Here is a 25,330-nt window from a genome sequence, read left to right on the forward strand (position 1 = left end):
CACAAAGATATATTCAAGAAATATGTAGAAATAAAGTAATATAACAGATTTATATTACTTGTAACAATAAAGATTAGGTAAAAACATTGGCAAGGGGAACACCAAGGAGTATACAATACAATATAATAATTACATCTCATTTACCTTTTAATAATTAATAATCTTTTCCTTCTTAAATATTTGGTCACTTAAAAAATAATAAAAAAATTATATGTTCTATAAATAAATATTATTAATATATCTATATATTTATATTAAATAATATATAATATATATTTATTTATCACCATCATTTTTTTTTTTGATATTGATTCCATTTATATCTATATGAAGTTATTATTACCTCAATGAAAATAAAAGTTCATTTTTTGCAGTTAGTATTGTTTTTACCGAATTCTCTTCTTCTTCTTTTTCATGATGTTTAGTAGTTATTTAATTTATACCTGAAGATGGGCAGTTAGAGTCGGACTGGTGCTGGTTGCTGTTGTTGTTGCTGACGCAGCAATGAACTAGAGTGCAGTACTGCTCCCAGCGAACCCATGGCTCCCACTGCTGGTCCCTGCCAAAAAGAAGGCAGGAAATCATTCAATAACAAAAGACATTATTTAAAAAAAATAATCTTATAAATAAGCCTGGATTCTCTTTTCAGTAATAATTAGAGTAATAAAGTTAATTCAAGTAATCAAAGAAATACAGGTAATTAACTGAAGATGGTAAAACAAAATGTTTTACATAAACAAAAATTTTCTTATTTGATGAATTTAAAAGTAAATATATTTTTTTTAATGAAAGATCAATGGTCTTATTTCATTTGTTTTCTGGTATTCAATAGTTGTATCAAATTATATTTGTGTTTTTGCAAAAAAAAGATCTTTGTCCATTATGGTGTTCTGGTCCTTACAGATAGTGCTCTAATTAGAATTTTTTATCATGATCCAGTGGAGCAAGCAGCAAGACAAATATAAACTGAGTTACCATTAGTTTGCCATACCTGATTTCTGGTTATTTTTTGTTACTTTCTCAAGTGCATTTGATGTCTTTCCATTGTCTGTTGGAAGATGAGATGGCACATATTGACAGCATTTCTAATGTTTTATTCTATATGACCCTTTTGATTATTTCCCATGAAGGATCCCTGAAGAGTTTACTGGTTTTTCTTGTTTACTAAGGCATATTTTGCCACCTTCATTGTGCAGTTTATTGGATATTTGTTTGATATGAAGATTTTCATTACTTTAATTTTTTTTCAAGTAGCACACAATTTTCAGAAGCAACTTTTCATCTTTTTTACAATGATGCATCTGAATCAACAAACTATTCATTTATTCATTCATAGAGTGTCAATGATAATGATTATTGCAATTTGTAATAGAACTACAAGAGGCTGATTAATTCAGTTGATTCGACTTCCAGCCAAAGATATCCATCTGATCTGGAATATTAAGTTTTGTTAGAATTTGTTAACAGAGTTGGTTAGTAATGTCATAGTCTTCAGGTGTAACTGACTGGAAGCATCTTTAGCTCATCTGGTCTGTAGTAGCATTTTTATATTGGTAAGAATGATATTAATGGTTATTTTATATCAGAGATGCAGGATGAAATATAAATTGACTAAAAAATCCTTATCTCATCAATGAGCACAATAGTATTGAAGGAGCTTAGCAGCAATAGTATTCAGTAGGCCATCAATTAAAAGTTGCCTTGACTTTTAGATAAATTTCCCTGCAAATTTTTGAGTTATTTCCTATTATTAATTTTCTGATAAATTTTCAATAGTGAATGTTATCACAATAATGCTCCATTAGAAAAATATCTATTAAATATGTACGACTAGTAACATTTTTCTACCCTTAAGCATAAAAGCTCCATTAAAACCTTTTAATGAAGTCAGCAATGAACTATTTGTATTAAATTACATTACTGTATAAATACAATGAAGAATTCAACATCAGAAAAAATAGGGGTACATAACTTTAACAACTAGACAAAGTATAATTTTTTAAATTAAATTTTGTTTTCTTTAAGTAATACATTTGATTTTATTTTTAATTAGCAAATCTCTTTCTCCTATTCTACCTAGTAATACAAATTTCTAAGTACCAGAACAATTTTTATAAAATAGTTAAAATAATTATTCTCAGCAAAATTATAAAATAAATATTGTTTCCCCTGGCTAAGTATCATGCAAAGTCCTTATCAATAAAAAAATGAATATAACATTAAAAGGAAAAAATACAACAGATTCTAGAATAGACTAGAACAGTGCCCACCTGAGAGTACCTCAATGGGGAGTGAGCCTCGTCTTGCTGTATGATCAGGTGGCCATGCTCTGAATGTTTCTGGGCCTCCTGAACTACGTCTTTTAAGTAGGTGTTTCTTACTACGACTTGCTCTTGAACGGCCATTTCCTACATCACTTTCATGCCCTGTACAAAGTTTCCAGTTCAATAAAATTTATGAAAAAATTTCTAAAATAATTTCACATATAACTTTCTACATTTCTGAATTTGCCTTTACTTAACTGAATGAAAAGGTACAAAATCATTACCAAAATTTTACCTTTTGAGGTTAATATTTCTTCATTTTAAAGAATTCCAAAACTGACTTCTAATTGGCTGTTAAAAATAACCTGATTGCCATAACAAAACAAGGATGAATATCTTGAAAAAATTGTGACCAGATGTGAGAAGAACTTGAGTTGGGGATCAAGTTCATGGATGTAGAGACCAAAGAACAGTCCTTTAGCTCGTACAATGAATGCGTTGTCATTCCTCTAGCAAGCCAAACGTAAAATCAAACAGACACAATCACACCAAAAACTTATGCTTATATTGTTTTGAGAAGATAAAGGAATTTCACTGACAAAACTTACATATGCTTGGACTACAGTAACAGTAGAAGCTTATTGTTAAATTATGAAGTTTTATAAGTCAATTAAAATAAATAGCGTAGGACGCTCAAATGGATATTCTCTGTAAGACAGTGTATGGTCCAAACTTAATAAATTTCACAGAGATTTATTTTAGTGGTTCAAGTGAAAGGTTTTCATTATCTCTCTACACACTGGACTTGCCATAAAAAGACTATCTAGATAAAGGTCTAGAATAATAGGTCTATCTAGATGAAGGTCTACTCAGCACTTTAACACCAATGGGGAATCATGGGTGTTAATAATTGATCAAATATATTGACAGTTCTTTGATGAGGATCAGCTAAGCTAGTGTTATAAGACAATACCTGAGTGAATTATAAGATTTCTATTCCACATTCCCTCACTAAAGCCTAAAAAAAATGAAAAAGCAAAAATATGAAACAGCAATCTACACTAAAACAGACAGATGGTTTCACTATAGACTAGTTTCAGAATATGTTAATTGGAACAGTTTGTAAGAATAATCAGCATAGATAGCTAAAAAAATGAGAAAGTAATGGATAGAGTAATTTTAAATGTGGTGCTATTTAAGATCAGAGAAGATTACAGTCTAATCATAAAGTCTTTGTTTTCAGAAACTAACTAAATTTTTATAAGATGTAGCAATATTTTATTATTAAACATTATTATGTAACATTATTATGAAAAAAAACATTAAAAAATTATTGTTAATTTATCCTCCTCAAAATTTCAACAAATGTTTGAGATCATGATGTAATAATATGCAACCAAAATTGAAATCTTTAACAAGAATATTTAAGAATTTCAGGCTATAATTTACTGCAATTGATAGGGATAATAAAAATGTACTTATTTATATAATTGAATAACAAAAATATATTTACAAATAATTAGTAATTACCACTTCTTCAAGGTTCTTTTTTTTAGCCTAGCTATTAGTTTTTATATTATGATAAGTCTTCACTTCCAGCGTATGCAGCTGCAAACTGAATTTGGTTTGCACTACTTTATCAACTTACAACTCTAGTTATAACTAGAATAAATACAAAATATTTTACAAAAAATTTACATACAATTGTACTAATCTTGTAGAATACCCCTTTTTTATAATAGAAGAAGCAGATATGTGTGTCAGTATCTCTCATTACCGTTTTTTTAGTGAAGAAATACAAATACGTTGTATTTAGTAATATATAGCAAATTTTAATATGGTTCCATGAAACATCAAATGCTATATGGAGTCTCTTTATTCTAGGAAATCATGAAGAAAGACACCACATCAATATAATAGTTAAACAGAGAAATTTAAGAAAAACCTAGTTAAAGTTATGATATTTTTCATACTGACCTCATTAGTTTTTGTTTTTTATTAATCATTTAGTGGCAGAAATTTTGGTAGTTTAATACATTGAAAAATGAAGTTCAGTACAAACATACACTAGCAGCAGGGTTGTATGTTACCAAAATATGAAATACACATGTAAAGATGTAAAAATATACATTAAAAAAATTAAAGGGACATGAAAATGACTGAACATGAAATACTGCTGTTTTGGGAGTTAAAAAACAATGCTGTTTGAGAATAAGCAGTGTTGTTTTATGGTACAATAGAGCTACTACGTACTTCACAGTAATCTTATTTATATATTGTTGTTCCACTTAGCATGAAATCAATCAGTCAACCACTCCTGTTCTACAAAATACCATCATTTTCTATGTGCTCGGTTTTTCTTATTTCTTTCATTGTAAAGGAGTTGTTGAATTGTGTACTCCATTGACTGGAATTACTAACAGATCCATGTTCATTTACCAGTAATAGCATGATTCACAAATTCAAAAAATTCTCACTAACATCGATCAAGCAATATCAAGGCCACTCCTGTTTGCTTTTATCTTCAAAGAGCAGTCGAAGAATCCATGTAAAGATTTTCTTGTATCAAATTTTCATGAAGATTTTTATGTAGAAGAGACCTTGAAATATTAGTACATAAACATGACGTATCAACAGCAAATCATCTAACCTAACTTTCACTTGTGTTAACTAGTGAAAGTCAGTTTTTTGTTTCAGTTCTTCAGTCATAAGAAAGGGTTTGCCTTCAATAAAGATGTTGCACCATTTTTCACATTAACAAATTTATTATCTCACCAACATATACTTTCTTCCCTTATTTGCCTAAAGATGTATGAAGACAAACTTTTCTTGCATTAAAAAACTGAATCACGCTTCCAGTTATGTATTTGGCAGGGTTTCCTTTTTTTACAATCTTAAATGGTTAGGATAGAAAAAATAAAATATTTACAATCTCAAAATATGGCTTAGACTTACACATGACTTGCTGATAAAAGAAAAGTTATTGTTGTTGAGAGGTCACCAACCAAATACTGCAAGCAGTGCAGTTCTTTACTTTCTGAATGGCATTCATATTTTATTTATAAAATCAACTGAAGCAAGAGATAATCTATGTTAAAGAAATCTTAACAAAAAAATGTAATACCATAAGAAAGATTCTTTTTGTACATATTTTTGACAAGTGAATACAAGAAAGTTGTAATATAATTTATCTAACTTGAATCATACACCAGTTAATTTAACCTCAGGCCTAAACTTTTTTACCATATTTTATAATAATTTTTATCAGAAAGATAAAACTCAATTTCATGACTATTATGACAAAAATGAATATGCTGAAAAATATTTAACTGAAAATTTTGACTGCTTTTTCCTTAAATTCAATTTCATTAATATTAAAATTAATGATTGTATATACTATTAATGTATACTGAAATGTGCATTATACAGATAAATTAAGAGAATGTTGTTTAAAATTCTCTATATAAAAAAATCATACCTTTTTTTATTTAGCATATTAACCAGTCAATCATTAACCTTATTAAACATTTATTACACTTTAATATTTAAAATATAATATTACACCTTGGGAATACTTCAAAAAGTTCTGAAAGCAAGAACAAATTTTCAAGACAAAAATGAACTGTCAAATCTTTGGTTCCAGTAATTAAGATCCATGTAGACTAATGTTAACATGAATCTTTAGATCTTTGTAAATTAAAAATTCTAATATTTCCAAGAATTTATCTAAATTTAAAAATATGCAACTTTTAAAAAGAATAATCATTTTTAAAAAAATATTAAATATAAAATATTTACTTATATTAAACTAGACAAAAAATATTTTTCTTTTACCACAATACTTAAGTTTATAAGAAAGGACCCTGTTAGATTTTAATTTATATTTTTAATAAATTAGCTAACTATTTAAAATATCTACCAGCTCATTTAGTTAAAAATCAAATTAATCTATTTTTTTAACAGAAAAGAAATTCCTCTATTGATGAGTTTTTAAGCAATATTACACTTTAATTAGATGAACCTAAATTTGGTCTGCATACTCATTTAACATACTCATATCTTTATTTCATTCTGTATAGACTTTTTTTTTTTTTTATTTATTATCTAGCTACATCAAGATTATTCCATATAATTATTATTTATGGATTGTAGCCACTTTTCTTTTTTATTTATTAATTTTTTTTTTAATTTTATAACCAACCAAGGTTTTTTCAGAGTTTCTTTTGATTCTTTCAGACAAATGCTGGAGCAAATCCATTTTGTTATTTATGGAATATCGCACCTACCATTCGTCATATGATGTATGTAATATATAATTACGGTGTGATCAGAATAAAGTATTTGTTTATTACACTATATTTGTAATACATTACGAGAAAAACAGTTAGTATACTTGTTAGGAATTACATAAAACTGCAAGCTAAAAAGAAATATTTCACTAAATGATTACAAACAATTAAATATAACATCATAATTTATTAATAATATTTATAAATTACAAACAGATCTCAAAATCACAGTATATGAATATATTTATGTATATTATATAATTATTAATTATACTTGTATATTATATATAGTATATTTTAAACACTGATACATAAATAATTTTGAATTTTTTTCCTTTATTGTTGAAGCTACAGAAGAAAATAATTTATGATTATTTGATTTTAATTACAGTATAATGCTTTTACAACAGTGATATGATAAATACAGTTCAAATTTAGTAAATATTATTTTAACACACAAACACACATACACACATACATACATGCACATTTATAATTAAATTCACTATGAATAAAATAAACAAATCTAAACCAAAAACTATTACTATATTCATCTCAACAAGAAATCAGTTACAAATGTATTAAACGTTTAAATAAAGGCTAATGTAAAACATTTAAATTAAATTTCTTGCTGACCAAAAACTACTCTTAAAAAATATTTATTAGAGCTAATAATTTTTGAAAATAAACATAATATATCTGAATGGTAAAAAATCAACATACTTTAATTACTTAGATTCAGTAATGCAAAAAAACAACAAAACAAGTTAACCTGAGAATAGCCAAGACTAATCACAGTTAACACCATCTAAAAACTGGACTTATAGCCTGATGATTCAGACATGAGTAACATATTTAAATCGAAATCTAATAAACTTCACATTTAATTTTATATATAATGTAATGAAAATTCTCAAAATTATCTATTGAGGAGTAAACTAAATATTTTTTTGGCTGTTCTTCCGAAATCTTGAAAAAATTAACATATACAAACAGCATGTAAGGAAACTGAGCCCATTTAGTTTAACTTAGCAATCTCTACACAGAAACTGTATAAAGATGACCTTAGCCAAATTCATTTTATCCTTAATTCACATTCACTAGCTTATTATTGACAGTATTATGGAAAAAAGGTGCTAAAAAATATTATAAATATATACTGAAATTGATAGGCTATATTTTATAACTCAACCAAGAACACTCTTCTAGTGTTTCTTAAATTGGCAGAAAGGTATATTTTAAAACCCTAATTAAAGTTTTCCATCTCTTTCCTGTTTTTAATGAGAATGGATTGTATTTAATATGATTTGCCTAAGTGACAGCTCAATTGAATATTATGTCTGAATATTTATTTCATGTGCTGTTATTGTATTCATAGAGTATTAGTACATGGATTATAAAGTTATTGTACGATGTAATATAGAACTATGAGACTGGTATGGGAAAGAGGATTTTTAATGTGGGCTATTGTTATTCCTTATGTAAAGTATATTAAATGGACAAGTCAGTAAAAAATCTTACTGAATTATCTTTCTCAATGCATCAGGAAAGATCATCTGTTCTTACCTCTCACCAAAAGAGTGGGTGATAAGAACAGATTGTTAAGCAATCTAAGGATCTCAGGAAAAGTCCTTACCCTTGCTTGGTCCCTTATTCAGAATATTTATTCTGTAAGTGCAGGATTGATCCTAGTAGTTTTTCATGATGAGGACAGCAGGACCTGAAGTACCAATGCATTCTTGGTATGTGGAAGCAAAGGGTTTCCTGTGGACTGTCCTGGAGATTCTTGTTTCCTATCTGTTAGCTATACAATAAGCCAAATGGCTGAAGTGCCGACAATAAGTAAACTCCTCCCTCACAAAAAATCTCAAATGTAATTAAAATGATGGACTATACCCACTAATCTGAGTTCTTCCCACCTGACTGTGATATTATTTTTAAACAAACTGATAAGAAACAAACAATTTCTAAACTGTTAGGCTTTCATTGTTTTTTCAAAAAGTTTATTTGTGGTATGCAAATTACAAATCTCTGTACAAGAATCAGATAAACAACACATGTTTATAATAATTTAAAATTGCTGTAAAATGGTAATTAATATTTATTATCCAAATAAAAAAGAAAAATAACATTAAAAGATGCGTATGATGTGATGAAAAAATAACAAGAATTCTTATAATCTGTAAGCTATATTTTTTCAGCTGAGTTTGTCTCTTTCCTATGTCATAGCAGAATTCTCTTTAATGTATATCAATATCTTCAGCTATACTGGATGTCTAGTTAAAATTTGACAGCTGAATAATTCGAATATATTTTATTGGAGTAGTGAATTATTCTATTTGAATATTATGGAATAAAGAATCTGCATTAAATGCTGTGTTAAAAATGGAATAAAATCCAGTGAAGTTGTGAAGATGTTGGAGAAGGCTTTTGGTGAGGTTGTTATGTTGACACAAAGGGTTTATGAGTGGTACAAACAGTTTTAAGAAGGTTGTAAAAATAACAAAAGAGTTGGATGTCCCAACACATCAACAATCATGAAAATATTGACAAACTAAAGGACTTTGTGATCAATTATATTCAAATCAATATTTGAGTAGTTGCTGAAGAGGTGGAAATCTCTTACAGTTCTGTAAAACAATTTTGACTGACATTTTGAGTATGAAAAAAGTAGCAGCAAAATTTGTTACAAATGTATTGAATTTTTAACAAAAGTAACATTGCAAAATCATCACAGAACAATTGCTAGCTAATGATATACTGATGAATCATAATTATTCAAACGGTGTATAACAGGTGATGAAATATGGGCTATGGTTATGATACTGGAATGAAGGGGTCCAATCATCCTGATGGAAACTTCCTGAAGAACCAAGACCCAAAAAAGCATGCAAAATTCAATCGAATGTTAAGGTTTTCCTTACCGTTTTTTCAATTAGCATGGCATCATCATATTCTTACACACGATTGTATGGTCAACATACAGTAATAATTTCAGTTTAAGGCATTTATGTGAATCAGTCAAAAGAAAACGATCACGAATGTGGTCATTTTGCATAAAAAACTCTTGGATTTTTTCACCATGATAACATGCTCCTGTTTTCACTTCACAATAAATTCATGATTATTTGGTCAAAGATATAACAAACATCATACTGATGCCCCAGCCTTAGAATCTCCAGACATGCATCTGAAACTTTTTCTTGTTCCCACTGATTAAGAGAACTACACAAATGTTTTGAAGACTGGAAGAAATTTTATCACAAATGTCATATCTTGGGGGACAACTTTGAAAATGACAATATCAATATAGAAAAAAAGTAAATTCTTTTTGATAAAAATTAACATTCTCAATATTTTTGATCACACTGTAAAATATATATATTTTTTTAAATTCAACTTCTACCCGTATAATGTATTGATGAAATGGATAACAAAATTAAATGATTATGTATATATTAATAATGCATATAATATCAACTGTAAGCAAATTTACCTTAAATCAATTGTTAAATAAATTGTCAGATTGGAAATGCAAATGACACACACTATTAAGATATTAATTTTAGTACGGATTAAATGTTAATAAAATAAAAGTAATAAAAATTTTTATTAACAAAATGAAATAAGTATTTTTTAATAGTAGAACAATTAATAAAAACTGTTAAGAAAAAAATTTAATCAAATCATAAATCTATTTGTAATGACAATGTTTTTATTTTTAACAAATGTTTTCCTTTAAATTGCATGACCTATACAAAAATAAATAAATTCTACAATTAAATAACTGGTTTGTCAGCTGACTTTTAGATTCCCTTGTTTAACTGTTCGAGTATGTGGTACAGTTATATACCTGGTGGCCTCAGTTAAGTACCTAGGAATACGGGTGAACCATAATATGAAATTTACAACCCATGCCCTCAAAACTTCGAAGAAGATAGAAAAGATGACGATGGTGTTCTCCAAACTCATGCAAAAAATGAGGGGGACCAAGGTCATCTAAAACCAGGCTCTAGGTTGTGGTAATTGAGTCAGTGGTTGCATATGCAGCCCTGGTTTGGCATTGAACACTGGATGTCTCACAAAACAAAAGAACCTTAAATGGAATCCAAAGGAGGATGGCGTTACAAGTTTTTTTTTTTGCCAAAGCCTACAGAACAGTGTCCAGTAAGTCTTCACTGTTGCAGGCAAGCCTCTGATGTATCTAAAAATACATGGACGAATAGATTGATGGATGGACACCTCAAAGAAGCAAGCCGGGGATGCAATGCTGAAAAGGTGGCAAAAGAGATGGGATGAGAGTATATCTTACCGCTGGACGTATGGGATCATCCCAGATGTACGTAGGTGGGTCTATCAGGAGCATGGGGAGGTCAACTTATGGCTCACCCAGCTGCTGATAGGGCATGGAGAATTCAATGTCCATCTGGCAAGCAAGAAAGGAAGAGAAGACTGTAGGTGTGTATACTGTGGCCTGGAGGATTCAGTCAGGCACACCTTTTTTGAGTGCAACAGGTGAGCAGAGGTAGACAGTGGCATACAGCAGTCACTTGGCTACTGACAGTTTGGTTGATGTACTGTTTTTTGCAACAAAGAAAACTGGAATTCTGTTGCAGAATTGAGCAGGGCAATACTGCAGCAGAAGATGATGGATGAGAGAGAGGAAGAAGATGGTAGAATATAAAATTTTCAATGTGTTATTTTCATCTTCTTTATTAATTTTATTTTTTTACACTGTGTATTATGTGACTATATTATTATAAATATGTCTTGTTTACTACAGAGAGGAAGTATAAGAAAAAAATGAGGAAAGCCTTGCGCCTTGACTGCTACTGGCCAGCCATGGTAAAGAGAGAGTTGGGGGCCCTTAGGGGTCGTCACTACTGCTGATGTGTCCAGGACTCTTTGACCCATTCAAGGACTCTGACAAGTATATAGCATGCTATAAGTAAGGCTAAAAGGCATCAGGGCATGTTGTATAATAAGGAGCAGGGGTTTTAGTCAGTGAGAGCCCAACACTTGCCGTCTGTACGGGCTGGGAGAGCTTTCCACCTCAAAAAAACTGACTTTTAGATCAACTACCCTCTTATTTCATTTCTTATATGTTTTTCATTAATTAATTTATTCAACTTATCTTTCTCATTAAAACAAGAATACAAATCCAAAAGAAGAAATTAAAAACAAAAAATTTTGAATTTCACAGCACTTATATAAGTAAATATGTGATATAAGTCAATCTTGCAGATTGATATAAACACATTACTAGCTATGAATTCCATTATAAAATGTTAATCCTATTATCTGTCAAAAGTATATTCATGAATTTGCTCAGAAGTGTATATTTATAATAATTCAATGGATATCAATTAATTATATTTTTTAGTCTTCCTTTAACCTTAGTAGAAACTATTATGATCGGACACAATAATATCTGAGGGTAATACCACTATGTCTTCTAATAAAACACCCGACTCTATAATGTCTATAATTTTTTAATTATAGTGTCTAGGGTATTTTTTCAGATTTCTAAGATCATTAACTGTAAAAAGTTATAATATAATTCTCTACAATACAATAAGTATTTCAGATTTGAATTAATTTTAAAATAAAATGGTATGGAATATGATAAATTGGCAATAGTTGAAAACACTTTTAATAAATCAGTATCTACATATCATCAAAATAAAATAACACCAGTGTGTGCAGTTTTTCTTTGCAAAGGTATATATTGTTTTCATAGAATAGCAAGTGTCTAAGGCAGTAGTATATAAATGATACTAAATAACAGTACTTATTAATTAATGAACAAATGGTAAAACAATAAAAGTAAAAAAATTAAAATGAAGCAAAACCAAATGCTTAGAAACAGAATTTTTTTTTAAATTTAGTCCTAAACTAGGAAATGGATTCCATTAAACTCCCAGTAAGCATTACTTCAAAAATAGTTTTAGTATTCTCTTTTGATTTTTGTAGAAAAGAACTCATTCAAGATCCATTAAATTTTATGAGAACTTTCTTTTCATCTAAATGAATTTATTTAATGCCCTTTTATCTCTTCATAATTCTGCTAAATTATTGTGATCATTATAATAAACAGCAATAAAATAAGTATATGAGCTATGCTCTACATTGTAAAATTTCATAAAGTTAATTTTATTTAACAGAAAAGTGTTATAATTACATGATATAAAATGGCCAACCTACTAGGTTGTTGGTGTAATAATACTAGGGTTCTGGTTTAATCCCTGAAGCAGATAAAAACCTTTTGTAAAAAAAGGAAAAATTTTGTTCACAATAGGAAATTCCTCAGACCAGAGATCCAATTGAAGATTGATTAGAATTGATTGATTAGAATTTTTCTCCTATAACTGATTAATACAGTTTAAGGGATAATTATATAAATGAAAATCTAAAAATAATTTTCAAAAGAAAGCTACATGATAAAAGCAAAGTTATATTATTTAAAAATAACAATTATTTAAAAATTTGAACTTATTAATGAAATTTAACTATTAAATTTCATAAGATATGGGAGAAGTCCATGTGTAAAATAATATAATTTTATTTAGATTTGAAGCAAGTGTTCATAGAGAAATTACCGTTCTCATGGCAAAACATAACTCTTTCAAAAAAGAATAAAAAGTATTTTTGATTGAAAAAAAAACATTTATCCCTTTAAAAATAAATTCTCCCCATTCTAAATACAGGTAGTGTATATATCTGAACTCACCTTAAATTTAGTAGTGATAGGAAATTTAAAAAAAAGAAAAAGTGCTACAGTAAGATCTCATGAAACTAGTTTTTTCTTTAACTAGACATCTAAGAATATATGTCCCATAGCAAATGAATGATTATTTACTAATATAGTTACCAATCTACAGAGAAAAATTTTAAACTTTATGACGTAGGAGAAAAACTTTCAATCTGAAGGCTTTCAACAATTAATTTATCCTCATTTCATATCCTTTAAGTAGTACATATAGTCTAGATAAATTTGGAGGACTTTATATTTAATCAATCAATACTTTTCATAATAAATTTTTCAAAAAATAAGATTTAGTAGTCAGATAAAATTAAAACAGAAATATATTTTAAGTAACAATAAAAATACTAATAAAACATAAACAGAAAACATGCTTATTCGTTCATAATTTTAATTCATGAGCAGCATAAAATTAAAAAAGGTTAAGAATAAATTAAAATCTATAAGATGCGGCAAATGCAGTTTAATTAAACAATAGTGGAATGTATAAAAATAAATAACTAAAATATACACATGCAAACAGATACACTAAGTATATAAAAGGCAATTACAACAAATAATTACATTTAACATTAGTGTGATATTGAATATTATGACATTCATTATGAAACAACAAACAATATCATACATACAGCAGATCTTTTTATTTTTCATGATTTCCTAATCAGAGTGATTAATTAATATATTCTAATCAGAATATAAAAATGGATTTTGTACAATACAATACGAAAAAAAAGTACTTGAGTACTTTTCCTGTTCTAATTTCTTCTTTATTTTATCATATCTTTCCTGTAATTTTTGTTTTAAATGGAGTTAATACTGCAATGATATTCAATAAAAGCAAGTGCTTAATTAAACAGTTACATCATCATTCAAACATAAAAATTTTAAGATCCTACAATTTGTCATCACAAATAAATTAACTAACTCACTGGTAAAATGCTGGGAAGAATAAGAACCAGGGGATATAAATAACTTACGAATAAATAAAATATTAGAAGATAATCACTACCATACTAATTAATCAATTTCAAAACCATTTTTTTTTCTTTTAGTGTACAAACTGATTATTTTTTTTTTTTAAATACAGCACTAACTGTTAAAGATACCAGTCAAAATAAACCAAATATATGTAGCTTCCTCAGCAAATGTAAAAAACACTTAGCAATGTTTAATTTCAGAAGTTTAAAGATTAATCTTTTTTTAATCTTTAAACTTTAAGAAAGTTTAATCAGTTCATTAAAGAAATTTTTCACTAACAGCCTTCATATTCCTTCAAATCCTCAAAATTTCTATATAGCATCCTGAAAATTTGAAGGATGATGTCCCAATGGATAATTCAGCACTTAAAAAGATTATCAGGGTATAAGAAGATGCAGCTAACACCTTTCTCAGGACTAAGAAACAATTATTTATCAATCTCATGAGAAGGTTGATCATAGTTAAAACTAAACTGTGAAGGAAAAATATTCATCATCTAATAAAGGTAAATTAAATAAAGAAATATATTTTTTTTTTAATCAGTAAAGGGATACTAACTATCCTATGTGCTACTCAGTGGCGGCTCATAGCTAAAAATAATGAGGGTGCTGCTACATAAATTTTTTTTCTGGGCCTTTTCAAGGCCATTGTTAAAGTTTTCTATAAAATAAAAGAACTGAAAAAACATTAATCAAAGAGAATAGCTGAAACCAGGATAATAATCTAATTCTACAGTTTATCACATTCAAGAATATGGTACACGATTTTTAAGCACATTGTGCTTAAAAACCATATTCGGTTTAACCAAATAAATAATAAAATATCAATACAGATAATGTATTTTAGTATTATTAGATTACAACTTAATAAAATGTGCTCTTAAAAACACTATAGTTCAATGGTGCTTAATTTAAATTTCTATGCACACAGAAACAAATACATAATTGGTTTTTACTAATTGCCTTCTCTTTCGCCTTTCCAGCGTATTTTTGGACAGATTTGGCAATCAAAGAGCCCTTGCTTTTCGCCATCTTCTGACCACTACTGAAAAAACAACTAAACCACTTTCATATTCCTTCCACCGACTAAACTAGAAAAGGGAATGAACAAGGAACGTTCCATACACACGCAGAGTAAAAAAAAACTACCATCCACCAGCATACCAGGATCAGCACTGCAGGAGTGACAGTGCTCTCTCTCCCTCGCAGTCTCGCATGCAGCTTCTTATATGCACATGCACACAACAGCCAAACACCACATCGCTGGAACTGTGAAGTGAACAGTTCTATACAATGATTTTTGTATCTTTTTCATAAACTGGGAGATGGCTACGGATATTAAGCTTAAGGATTATATATTGTACACGTATAAAGAAAGAATTAATGAAAAAAGGACTCATATTAAATGTTATTGATAATATCAAGTGGAAAAAGGGGGTGCTGCAGTTCCATAGTGCAAGCCGCAAGCTGCACTGCGGCTTGCAGTGCAAGCCGCAGTTCTATATGCAAGCCGCCACTGGTGTTACTTAAAGAAAAAACAGCTATTAAATTAAGAACTGAAATTTCATAATGATAAAGGCAGTTCGTTTTACATCTTTTCATAAAGTTTGCAATAAGATGTAATAAAAAATAATTGGTCTTATTATTTTAGACACACTGCCTCGCACAATAGAATTAACTAAACAGAATTTTCAAAGGTTATCATACATTTTTTTAAATTTTGAAAAGTTGAAACTTTTAGAGAATATCCTGCTCAAATAAACAAACTGATCAGCTCGTTTATACTAATGACTAAGAATGATCTCCTCTTCTTAATAATACATTTATATTGTTTTAATTAAAATATGTAACATACCCCTGAGGAAGGCAATTTAATCAATAAAATATTGTTTGGATAAAAATAAGAAAAACAACCTCACTATAAAAAAGGTAAAACTTTCTTCATTCAAATTTTTATTCCCTGTGTGCTGTAAAATACAATTTTAAAATCATTTGTTTTTTGAAACTTTATTTTAATTTTATTTTTTACTTTCTTATAGTTTATAATACAATGAAAATATTACTTTAAAATAATACTTATAGAATATAATTCACTGGAAATTATTGCTATCATATAAAAAATAATCCATTAACATATATATTTTTTCTGACTCAGGGAGCATGAAACGTTAAGATCTGGCAAAAACAAATGACAAAATTGTCTGTATTGGCTGATGTATGTATATATGAGTGTGTGTGTGTGTGTGTGTGTGTGTGTGTGTGTGTGTGTGTGTGTGTGTGTGTGTGTGCGTATGTGTGTGCGCGCGTGTGTTTTACTTCTATTTTGAAGGGTAAATTTATTTTGTAATCTTTTTGATAGTAATAAGATTTTCAAAAAACTCTTCCCTTAAATATCTTATATGTATGAATGCTAGTTTTTTTGTGGCTTAATGATTTTACCACAAAGTTTGAAGTTTGTAAATTGGATATGGATATGGAATTTTATAGTGTATGAGAAATGCCATGCTTGACCGGGATTTGAACCCCGGCCCTCCAGATGAAAAGCTGAGACACTACCACTCCATCACAGAACTAATTCTACTGTGACTTAGTAGTTAATTATCAGTATAAAATATGTTTTGGCTATGCTTAAGCTTCACTTTGTCTGATATTTCAAAAGGAATATGGAGTAATGACTTCATTTAAATTTCATATCTCGCAACTAATAAATTTCAAATACTTAAAATTTGATGGGATGGCTTTTATATACGGAATACTGATTCTGTTACAGGGACAGTATTTTTCCTTAATTATTTATTTCTTATACGATAACTAACTAGAATTAGTGAAAAAAATGTTCAAAGATAATTTTTTTATAAGATGAGGAGAGATTTCCCCACAAATTTGCAAAAATTAAACAACTCCCAATTTAAATATTTTAAAATTCAGTAATTTTCATTAAAAAAAAAAACAAATTAACATAAGAACATACAGATTTTTGATAAATAGGGAATATCCCTGTATTGTGATACAGAATTAGATTTATAAATTTGTTTTGAGAAATAAGGCTACCAATCCTTCACAGTTAATAAAACATTGAATGTGAATAACAGGATGAACAACTCACTCTCACAAATTTCTGAACTTTTATACATTTATTACAAGCACAGCTAGCATGCTTTCTTCAGACACTGGTATTTACATTAAGGCAAAACATATAAATGAGAGATTTAATATAAATAAAAATTTAACGTAAAGTAATAATTTTCTCTGACCTATTCTAAAGCTTTTTTTTTGTACAAATTCAAGTTTGATGGTTTCATACAAACATAAAAAAACACAATATATATATATATATATATATAAAAACCAAACATACAAAGTAATAAAAAATAATAACTATCATATCTCAGAAAAGAAGGTTTTAAAGAGGAAATCATCATGCTTTTATAAATAGAATAGTAATAAATACCTACATTTTGAAGATGTTGCCACAGAAATTTAATTCTTTTTTTATTTTAACCAATGTCCTTCAGAAAATTTTCATCCACAAACAAAACTTATTCCACAAAAGTAGATATTACACATATTGAACATTATACAAAGACATGAAGCCACTACTAAAGCTTTAAAAAATATGCAAAATAAATTGATTTTATTGTTTACATGATAATGACTGAGCTGAAATAATGACAATGATGATGATGATGATGATGACGAGACATAAATTAAACATTTATAATGTGAAAGAGAAGTGCAAGTAAGTTTAGGCTTAAGAAGAGATAAAAGGATTAAAAATGACAATGAAAGTAAGAGAGAAAGACAGAGACAGATACAGACAGAGATGAAATATGAGAGATAGCATTACCTGTGGGGAAGGATTGGGGCGTGTGTGAGTGCGTATGTCGTACAAGGTCATACGGGAGCGAAGACCTTCGAGGCATGCTCAGGCATGTTGAATTGTTCTCTTTCAACTCTAGAGGTTTCAAGACACCTGCGATTTAAAGCACACCAAGCAAAAACGAACAAATTAGTGGGCAAAGAACGTCACAAAAACTATATTTGTATTTTTAAATAAATAATAGAAATAAATAATATATAAAAAGCATTAAAAAAGCTTAGAAGCATATAATATAATAATAACAACAATAATAATAACAATAATAAAATATGTGGTAGTTTAATGACTATAGCATTTTTAACAAAAATAATGAAAATAAGATTTGTGGTGAGTGATGTAATACAATGATTCCATTTGTAAAATTACAATTTTTCATAAAAGGTGAAACATAAAATGTTATAAAAATTAATTATATCATAACATTATATATTATCCTAAATTTATTATATTTTCTTTTTTTTTAACAAAATTTTGAAGTTTAACAAAAAAAATAAAACTAACTATATTAAAAATAATTTGATAATATAGATAGTTTTATTTAATTAAACAAGAAATATTTTACACCAATTTTTACTTTCAATACTATATTGACATGAAAATGTTATGTAAATCTTAAAATTTTGTAAAAATGAAAAATCGATCGCAACCCTAATAAATCAATTTAAATAAAAAGAAATGCATAATTACAAAATGTAAACTAATAAACAGTAAAAATCAAAATTCAAACATCTGTTAAGAGCAAAATGTGTAATCAGAAGTGCTCTTTAATTAGAATGAGGAAACCCAGTTAACTATTAAAAAACCTTAAGAAGATAAACCTGGAGGAAAGGTATGATCCCCTGCTGGAAGGTGATACCATAAAAAACCTGCAATGAGGAGAACTGCTGTAACTTATAAAATTTGATTTTCCCTGCAGCTGAAAGAGAAAGGTTGAGTGCTAAAATCCAGTAAGAAAAGTAACAAAGATACTCACTCTGAGTCATGATGGAATGACAACTAAACATCCTTAGATGTTTAGCATGTAAGCTAATATAAAGCTGTATAAAGCAAAAGCTTTAAAAGGCTTTTTGGAGCTAATTATTAACTCCTTCCTTGGAGAAGTATTCACAGCACTGCTGTCAATGGTATCCATCTTAGAAGGTTAGAAAACTCCTTAAGTATATAATCAAATAATATTTATAGTGTATTTGCTCATCTTATATACTGTTTTTAATAAATTTTGATCATTTGGTAAAATGTATCCTTCAATTATGTTAAAATCTTGATTTTTATATTCTGTGTAAAATTTACATATTATTATTTTATATGTGTATAATGTGTATGTGAGGTAATTTGAAATCTTATACTACATATAAGAGAATCATATTTTATAAATAACCTCGTAGAAACAGAACACATATAAAAAAAACATTAACTAAAACATGTAAATGTTACACACATCATTTAAACACCAAATGCTCAACATACTTAATGTGAAATTTACAAATACAAAAATCTAATAAACACAAAACGTTTTGGTGTAATGGAGGTTGCCGCTCTATAGAGTTCTTCAAGGCAAAATGTTAGCATGTCTGCTTTTAATCTGATAGGTTCTTAATTTGAATCCTGTTCTCACAAAATAACAATTTAATTTCTTCTAAAAATGAGTGGTTAGCTGACAGGCTTCATAAACCTGTAGTGGCCAGAGTGAGATATAAAACTTACAGATAAATATTAAATGAACATACACAACATGGGATCTGTTTTATCTAATTACATACTTAAAGGATTTCCTGCCCTTTTTAAACAGGCATTTCTAGCAACATTGCTATTGGATATTCCACTGAAGGAATCAATAATCAGCTTTGAAAAGCTTTTGTAAGAAAAAGATTATCTGAAACAGAGTTGTTTAATATTTAATAAAAAATTTTTTATATTTTTTATTTGTGTATTTATTTACTGAGTACCGTTTACTATTCTGTTTGTTAATATTTAACATTAGGAAAGAAAATGAAGTAGCTGTAAATAATAAATAACTATGCATATTCATGGGAAAAGTTTTAGATTAACCTTTACTCTGAATAATAAATCTATTTATTAAGAAATAAAATAGATAAACTGAAAGATTTTTGTAATTCTGTCTATTAAAGGATCTTTAATAAAGATGTTGATAGATAAAGATATTCTATCTATTAAAGGAAATTTGTAGGAAATCTGTCAAGGGAGATTATAAATTAGTTTAAGAAGTAACATATACATTTTCAAGAATAACAACTATCTTATGTCAGCTTGTTAGGAATATTAACAAAAGAAGTGGTTTTCTATACTGTTTTTCTCTGAGCCAAATATAATGTTGCATATAACATGCAAAGCTCACCAAATGCAGGTGATACTTAGTTCTATTTTCACTGAAAACTACAGGGGCTGACTAATAAATACTGTTCATTAAACTCGTTCATTACATTCGGAGAAAATAAATTGATTCAAACCTCTTGTATCAAAAATAGTTGCCTGAGGAAAGTTAAAATAGTTCTGGCAAAAATAGTTGCCAGAGCCTTAGGAAAGTTTGAAAAGATACTGAGTTAGCAACAAATTAGTTAACATCGATTGGTCGTAAAGTAATTTAATATACTGTCTCTTTTAGTATGGGAAACAGGTGTAACATATTCTTTAAAATTAGCCCAACTTCACAAAAATGTAATTTTAAAATGTAAACCGATAAAAAGATAATCAATTTTCCTTTATTATTTAATAATTATGTCAATAAGGTTTTTTTATAACTTTTATTTTCAAGTACACCCATTACTTTTCATTTCTTTAAAAGAAGAGTAATATTACTTTTTTTTTTCAAATATTTATTGGCTCTTTTTGTTCATTTTAAATGCTCTTTTCACAAAAAAATAAAAACTTTACTAAAAGTAATTTAAAAAGAGGAAAAATCAAGAATATAATTTACGCCTATAAGGAAAATTTGGAACACCTCTGAAATTATAGGAATTTTTTTCAATTTATTAATAAATAACTATTTTTAATCACTGTTATTGTTATTATTATTGCTGCTACAATGAAATAGTTCCTTGCCACTCCATTAAAATCAATATAATACATTTTTTAAATAATTAATTATTACAATAATTTACAGAGAGATATGATTCTTGACAATTCATACACGAAATCTAATTTAGATAATATTATTTGATGTTAGTATAATAATTAAAAAAAAAAAAAAAATACTTACGATTCTGATACATAACAGTGTAAGGTAGCTAACTTAAAAACACCAATAGTAATTACATTACTAGAAACTAGTCCATAATTTTTTTTTTAATTAATGAGAAAAAATATATCTAAAATAATAAAAATTCAGTTTAAAATTACATAAATAAATTTGTAAGTTTGTTTCAAATTTATGTATTAAACAATTACCTTATGTTTCTTTTCATTATTTTTTAGTTTCATTTTATTTTTAAAAAATTCCTATTTTTCAAGAAGAAAATTATATTTATAGAAGTGTTTCAAGATTAGACTACCTTATAAAACCAATTACAATCAATAAAATATCTCTACTAAACAGAATAATTAAAATATCACACAACCTATATAACCTTAACTGTGAATATCAGGTTGTCACTTTTCAGTCACCTTAAATTTAATTAAATCTTTAAAAGTAATAATAATTAATAGATTGATTGAAATAATATCTATAACATATTTTAAAATAATTAAATGATAAAGTAAGATTTGTTTGGAAACTCAACCGATACCAATCTGTATTCTACCATTCAATAAGTTACTGTTTTATTTTCAATAATTAATTGACAGATTTTTTGATTTCTAACAATTTCCAGCAATGTATAACAGTAAGATGTACAGATATATGATTTGCCTACATCATAACTTATTAACTGTAATGAGCCCCTTTCAGACAGCTGTTTTTGAGCATATTCAGTACATGGATTATAATATTATTGGAAACTACATGTAATAATTACAATTAGGGTAATTTTAAAAAGTAGAAATATTAAAAGAAGAAGTATATTTTAGAAATTTTATCAGCATTGTTTGACATGTTTGTAATAATACATCACTTTGTATATGAGACACATTGATCTTAAAAGCATGTGTAGGGAATATTATTGCAAATTTGCACAATTAATATTGTTCTGGTGCATTTAATCTATTACCATTTTTGAACTCGTATTCAATGCTCATGCTTTCATTTATGAAGTTATTTATTTTTGAGAAATTAGCAGAGTTAGTTAGTGCATTAGGTTACTCAGTCCAAATTTGACAAACACCTCATAATAAACAATTACTCAAATATAAAAACTACCACAAAGATCTTAATATTACACAAATTAAAAAATTATGGTAGCAAAAGTAAAACTGTAGTCCATGCTTTTCAGATATGCAAAATTAAAAGCATACTCTCTATATAACTCTATATATAATATATAACTCTATATAAAACAGTCAATAAATTCTGCTACAAGCAAGTTATATTTATTTCAAAAATAAAGCTTTTAACACTTATATTAAGAAGAGGCTGTATTAAAGGGCTAAAGAAAAAAACTAATAGGAATCTTATTTGAGCTAAACTTGCTAAAATATTGAGAAATCTGGGTATTAATTACATCTACAAAATATATAAAACCTAGGATTTAGATTCATAAAAAAGTATTGGTTACTTTCTGAGATGCAGGTATGAGTGCATATAGACACCACTGAACAAATCATCAGATATAGTTTTATTTTTGAAGATTTATAACCCAAATATTCTATCAAATTCACAAAAAAACATTGTTAAAAATGTTAATACAACAATAAAAATTTAAAAGTGTTAGCATAAAATATTATTGTAAAATTAATTTATGCCAAAAATGGCAAAAGACTGTAAAACTATGATAAATTAAAAATGAAATGCTTGGTAAATTAAAAATTACACTGAAAAATGCAGTTAGGTCCTTGTACAAGCGTTTGTCGTGAAGACATTAACTAGTTAAATAGAAAACAAATTCGTAAACAATTTGTAAAATTGTAAACAAACAGTAAACAATCTGTGAATGATTGGGCTTAATTTTCTCACAGAGCATAATACTGATTTACAGTGTTTGATGTGCAGTTTCTTCCGATTATAAAATGCCTAGCAAAAAGCTTTAATATTATGTATTTCAAAGATGAGATGAAAAGGGTTTCATGTTTATTCTTACACCGAGAAAAATATTACAATAAATTTTTTCCATGCTGAAAAAAAAGGTAAAAAACAATAACGTTCTTTAAAAGATGTCTGAATGAGCAAAAATTCATTTTGTGAAAATGTTAATTCAACAATTTAATTGTTCAAAAGTAATTCCTCTACATAGAATTCTTCTGTCTGGACATTTAATTGTACACAGTAATTTGAAACACTCTGTTTGATAAACATAATAATAAAAAAAATGACAATTTTTTAATTTCGTAACAATCATAAGTAGTCTCTCCTGCAACAATATTTATATTACAGAAAATGTATTTTCAATCATTTCTGCTCTAAAACTCAATATAATTTTATCAATTTTTCTCAAGTGAATTACATACAATGCATATTTATCTAGTTAAAATTAAGAGGTGTTTCATTCTATGTAACTTCCAATGTAGTTCTCCAGACTATTTGGCTAAAAAATGGTATGTAGATAAAATAAATATTGATATCTTTTCACTACTTATACAAAAATAGTTGACTTTTGATTAATTTTGAAAAATCAAACAAATACAATTCTAAAATTTACTAATGTATAGTAATAACTATACATTATTGAAATAAATGTAAGTGATCATCATGGGATTTCATGATGAACATACATTATACAGCAGTATAAAAACCAGGACAAGTAGTACATAAAAACAGGGCAAGGTAAATTTTTTTGCTCTAGATATTGTACCTAATATTAATGATAATATATTCTGAATATAAAGGGCTTTAAAAAGGTAACTAGAAAATATTATGGTTTTCATACTTGTAGATCTAATAAAAGCAAATTTACTTCAATTTAGCAGTATTATAACAACTTGAAAAAGAAAAGTGGTAAGCCCATTTTCCATAAAAATTACCAAGCTACATAACACCAATTAATTATTAATGAATCTATGATGACTATTTATTTACACCATGTATTGGTAGAATTTTTGATTACATACATTGGTATTCAGCCACACATATCCCACCAAATTTCTGCAGTATAAACCCAGTAAAAACTAAGAAAGATTGGCATAAAATAAAAAATAAAATTATTATACTGTAAAACAACTAGCACAGTCACAAAATATATATATATATAATAAATTTAATAATTAAAGGCCATTTTGACTTAATTTGAAAAAATGAACTTCCTTTCTTATCTTATTTTAACTTGATAAAATTTGTGAAAAATGATAAAGATCTTTAATAGAAAAAACAACACTACATTATTTAATTTTATTTTTAGTTGCTTTGTAAACATGAAATAAGATTTATAGTGTAAACAAACACTATTTATCCAGTTTTTCACCATAGAAAAAATTTACTTTTCATCCCATCTTTGAAATGCATAATATTAAAGCTTTTTGCTAGGTATCTTATAATCTCAGATGCTGCACATCAAATACTGAACTAGTATTATGCTCTATGAGAAAAAATTAAGAGAAAACTCTTGACAAGGATCTAACTTATATCTTTCAGTGTAATTATTCAATTACCAAGCACTAAATTTTTAAGTTTTCATGGTTTTACAGTCTTTTGCCATTTTTGGCATAAATTAATTTTCCATTTATATGTTATCTTTGAAAGTTTAAAAACATTTTAAACTATGTATTAACATTTTTAAAAATGTATTTTTTTGGTGATTTGGTGGAATATTCGTGTTATAAATCTTCAATATATCAGATGATTGGTTCAGTGGTGTACTACATACACTTATATCTGTATCTGAGAAAGTAACCACTACTTTTTAATGAATCTAAATTCTAGGTTTTATAGATTTTGTAGGTGCACTTATTCACAGATTTCTCAGTATTTTAGCAAGTTCAGCTCAAATAAGATTCGTATTTGTTTTTTTCTTTAGCCCTTTAATACAGCATCTCTGTAAGTATAAGTGTTAAAAGCTTTATTCTTGAAACAAATATGACTTGCTTAAAACAGAATTTATTGACTATTCTGT

The 25,330-nt window shown here is 27.5% G+C and overlaps 1 protein-coding gene across 3 annotated transcripts in view; it reads right to left on the bottom strand.

The window, feature by feature from the left end:
* Positions 1 to 206: 206 nt before the first annotated feature.
* Positions 207 to 25,330, bottom strand: part of LOC142329369 (uncharacterized) — a 502,750-nt gene continuing 477,626 nt past the window's right edge. For all 3 annotated transcript variants that reach the window (XM_075373890.1, XM_075373889.1, XM_075373891.1), the window contains 3 exons: positions 18,144 to 18,269; positions 2,281 to 2,426; positions 207 to 559 (listed from right to left, as the gene is read on the bottom strand). In XM_075373890.1, the coding sequence (XP_075230005.1) occupies positions 458 to 559; positions 2,281 to 2,426; positions 18,144 to 18,269 (374 nt within the window). In that variant the 3' untranslated portion in view covers positions 207 to 457. The remainder of the gene's footprint in view (positions 560 to 2,280; positions 2,427 to 18,143; positions 18,270 to 25,330) is intronic.

This window comes from Lycorma delicatula, chromosome 8 (genome assembly GCF_047948215.1).
Source record: "Lycorma delicatula isolate Av1 chromosome 8, ASM4794821v1, whole genome shotgun sequence".
NCBI classification, from domain to species: domain Eukaryota; kingdom Metazoa; phylum Arthropoda; class Insecta; order Hemiptera; family Fulgoridae; genus Lycorma; species Lycorma delicatula.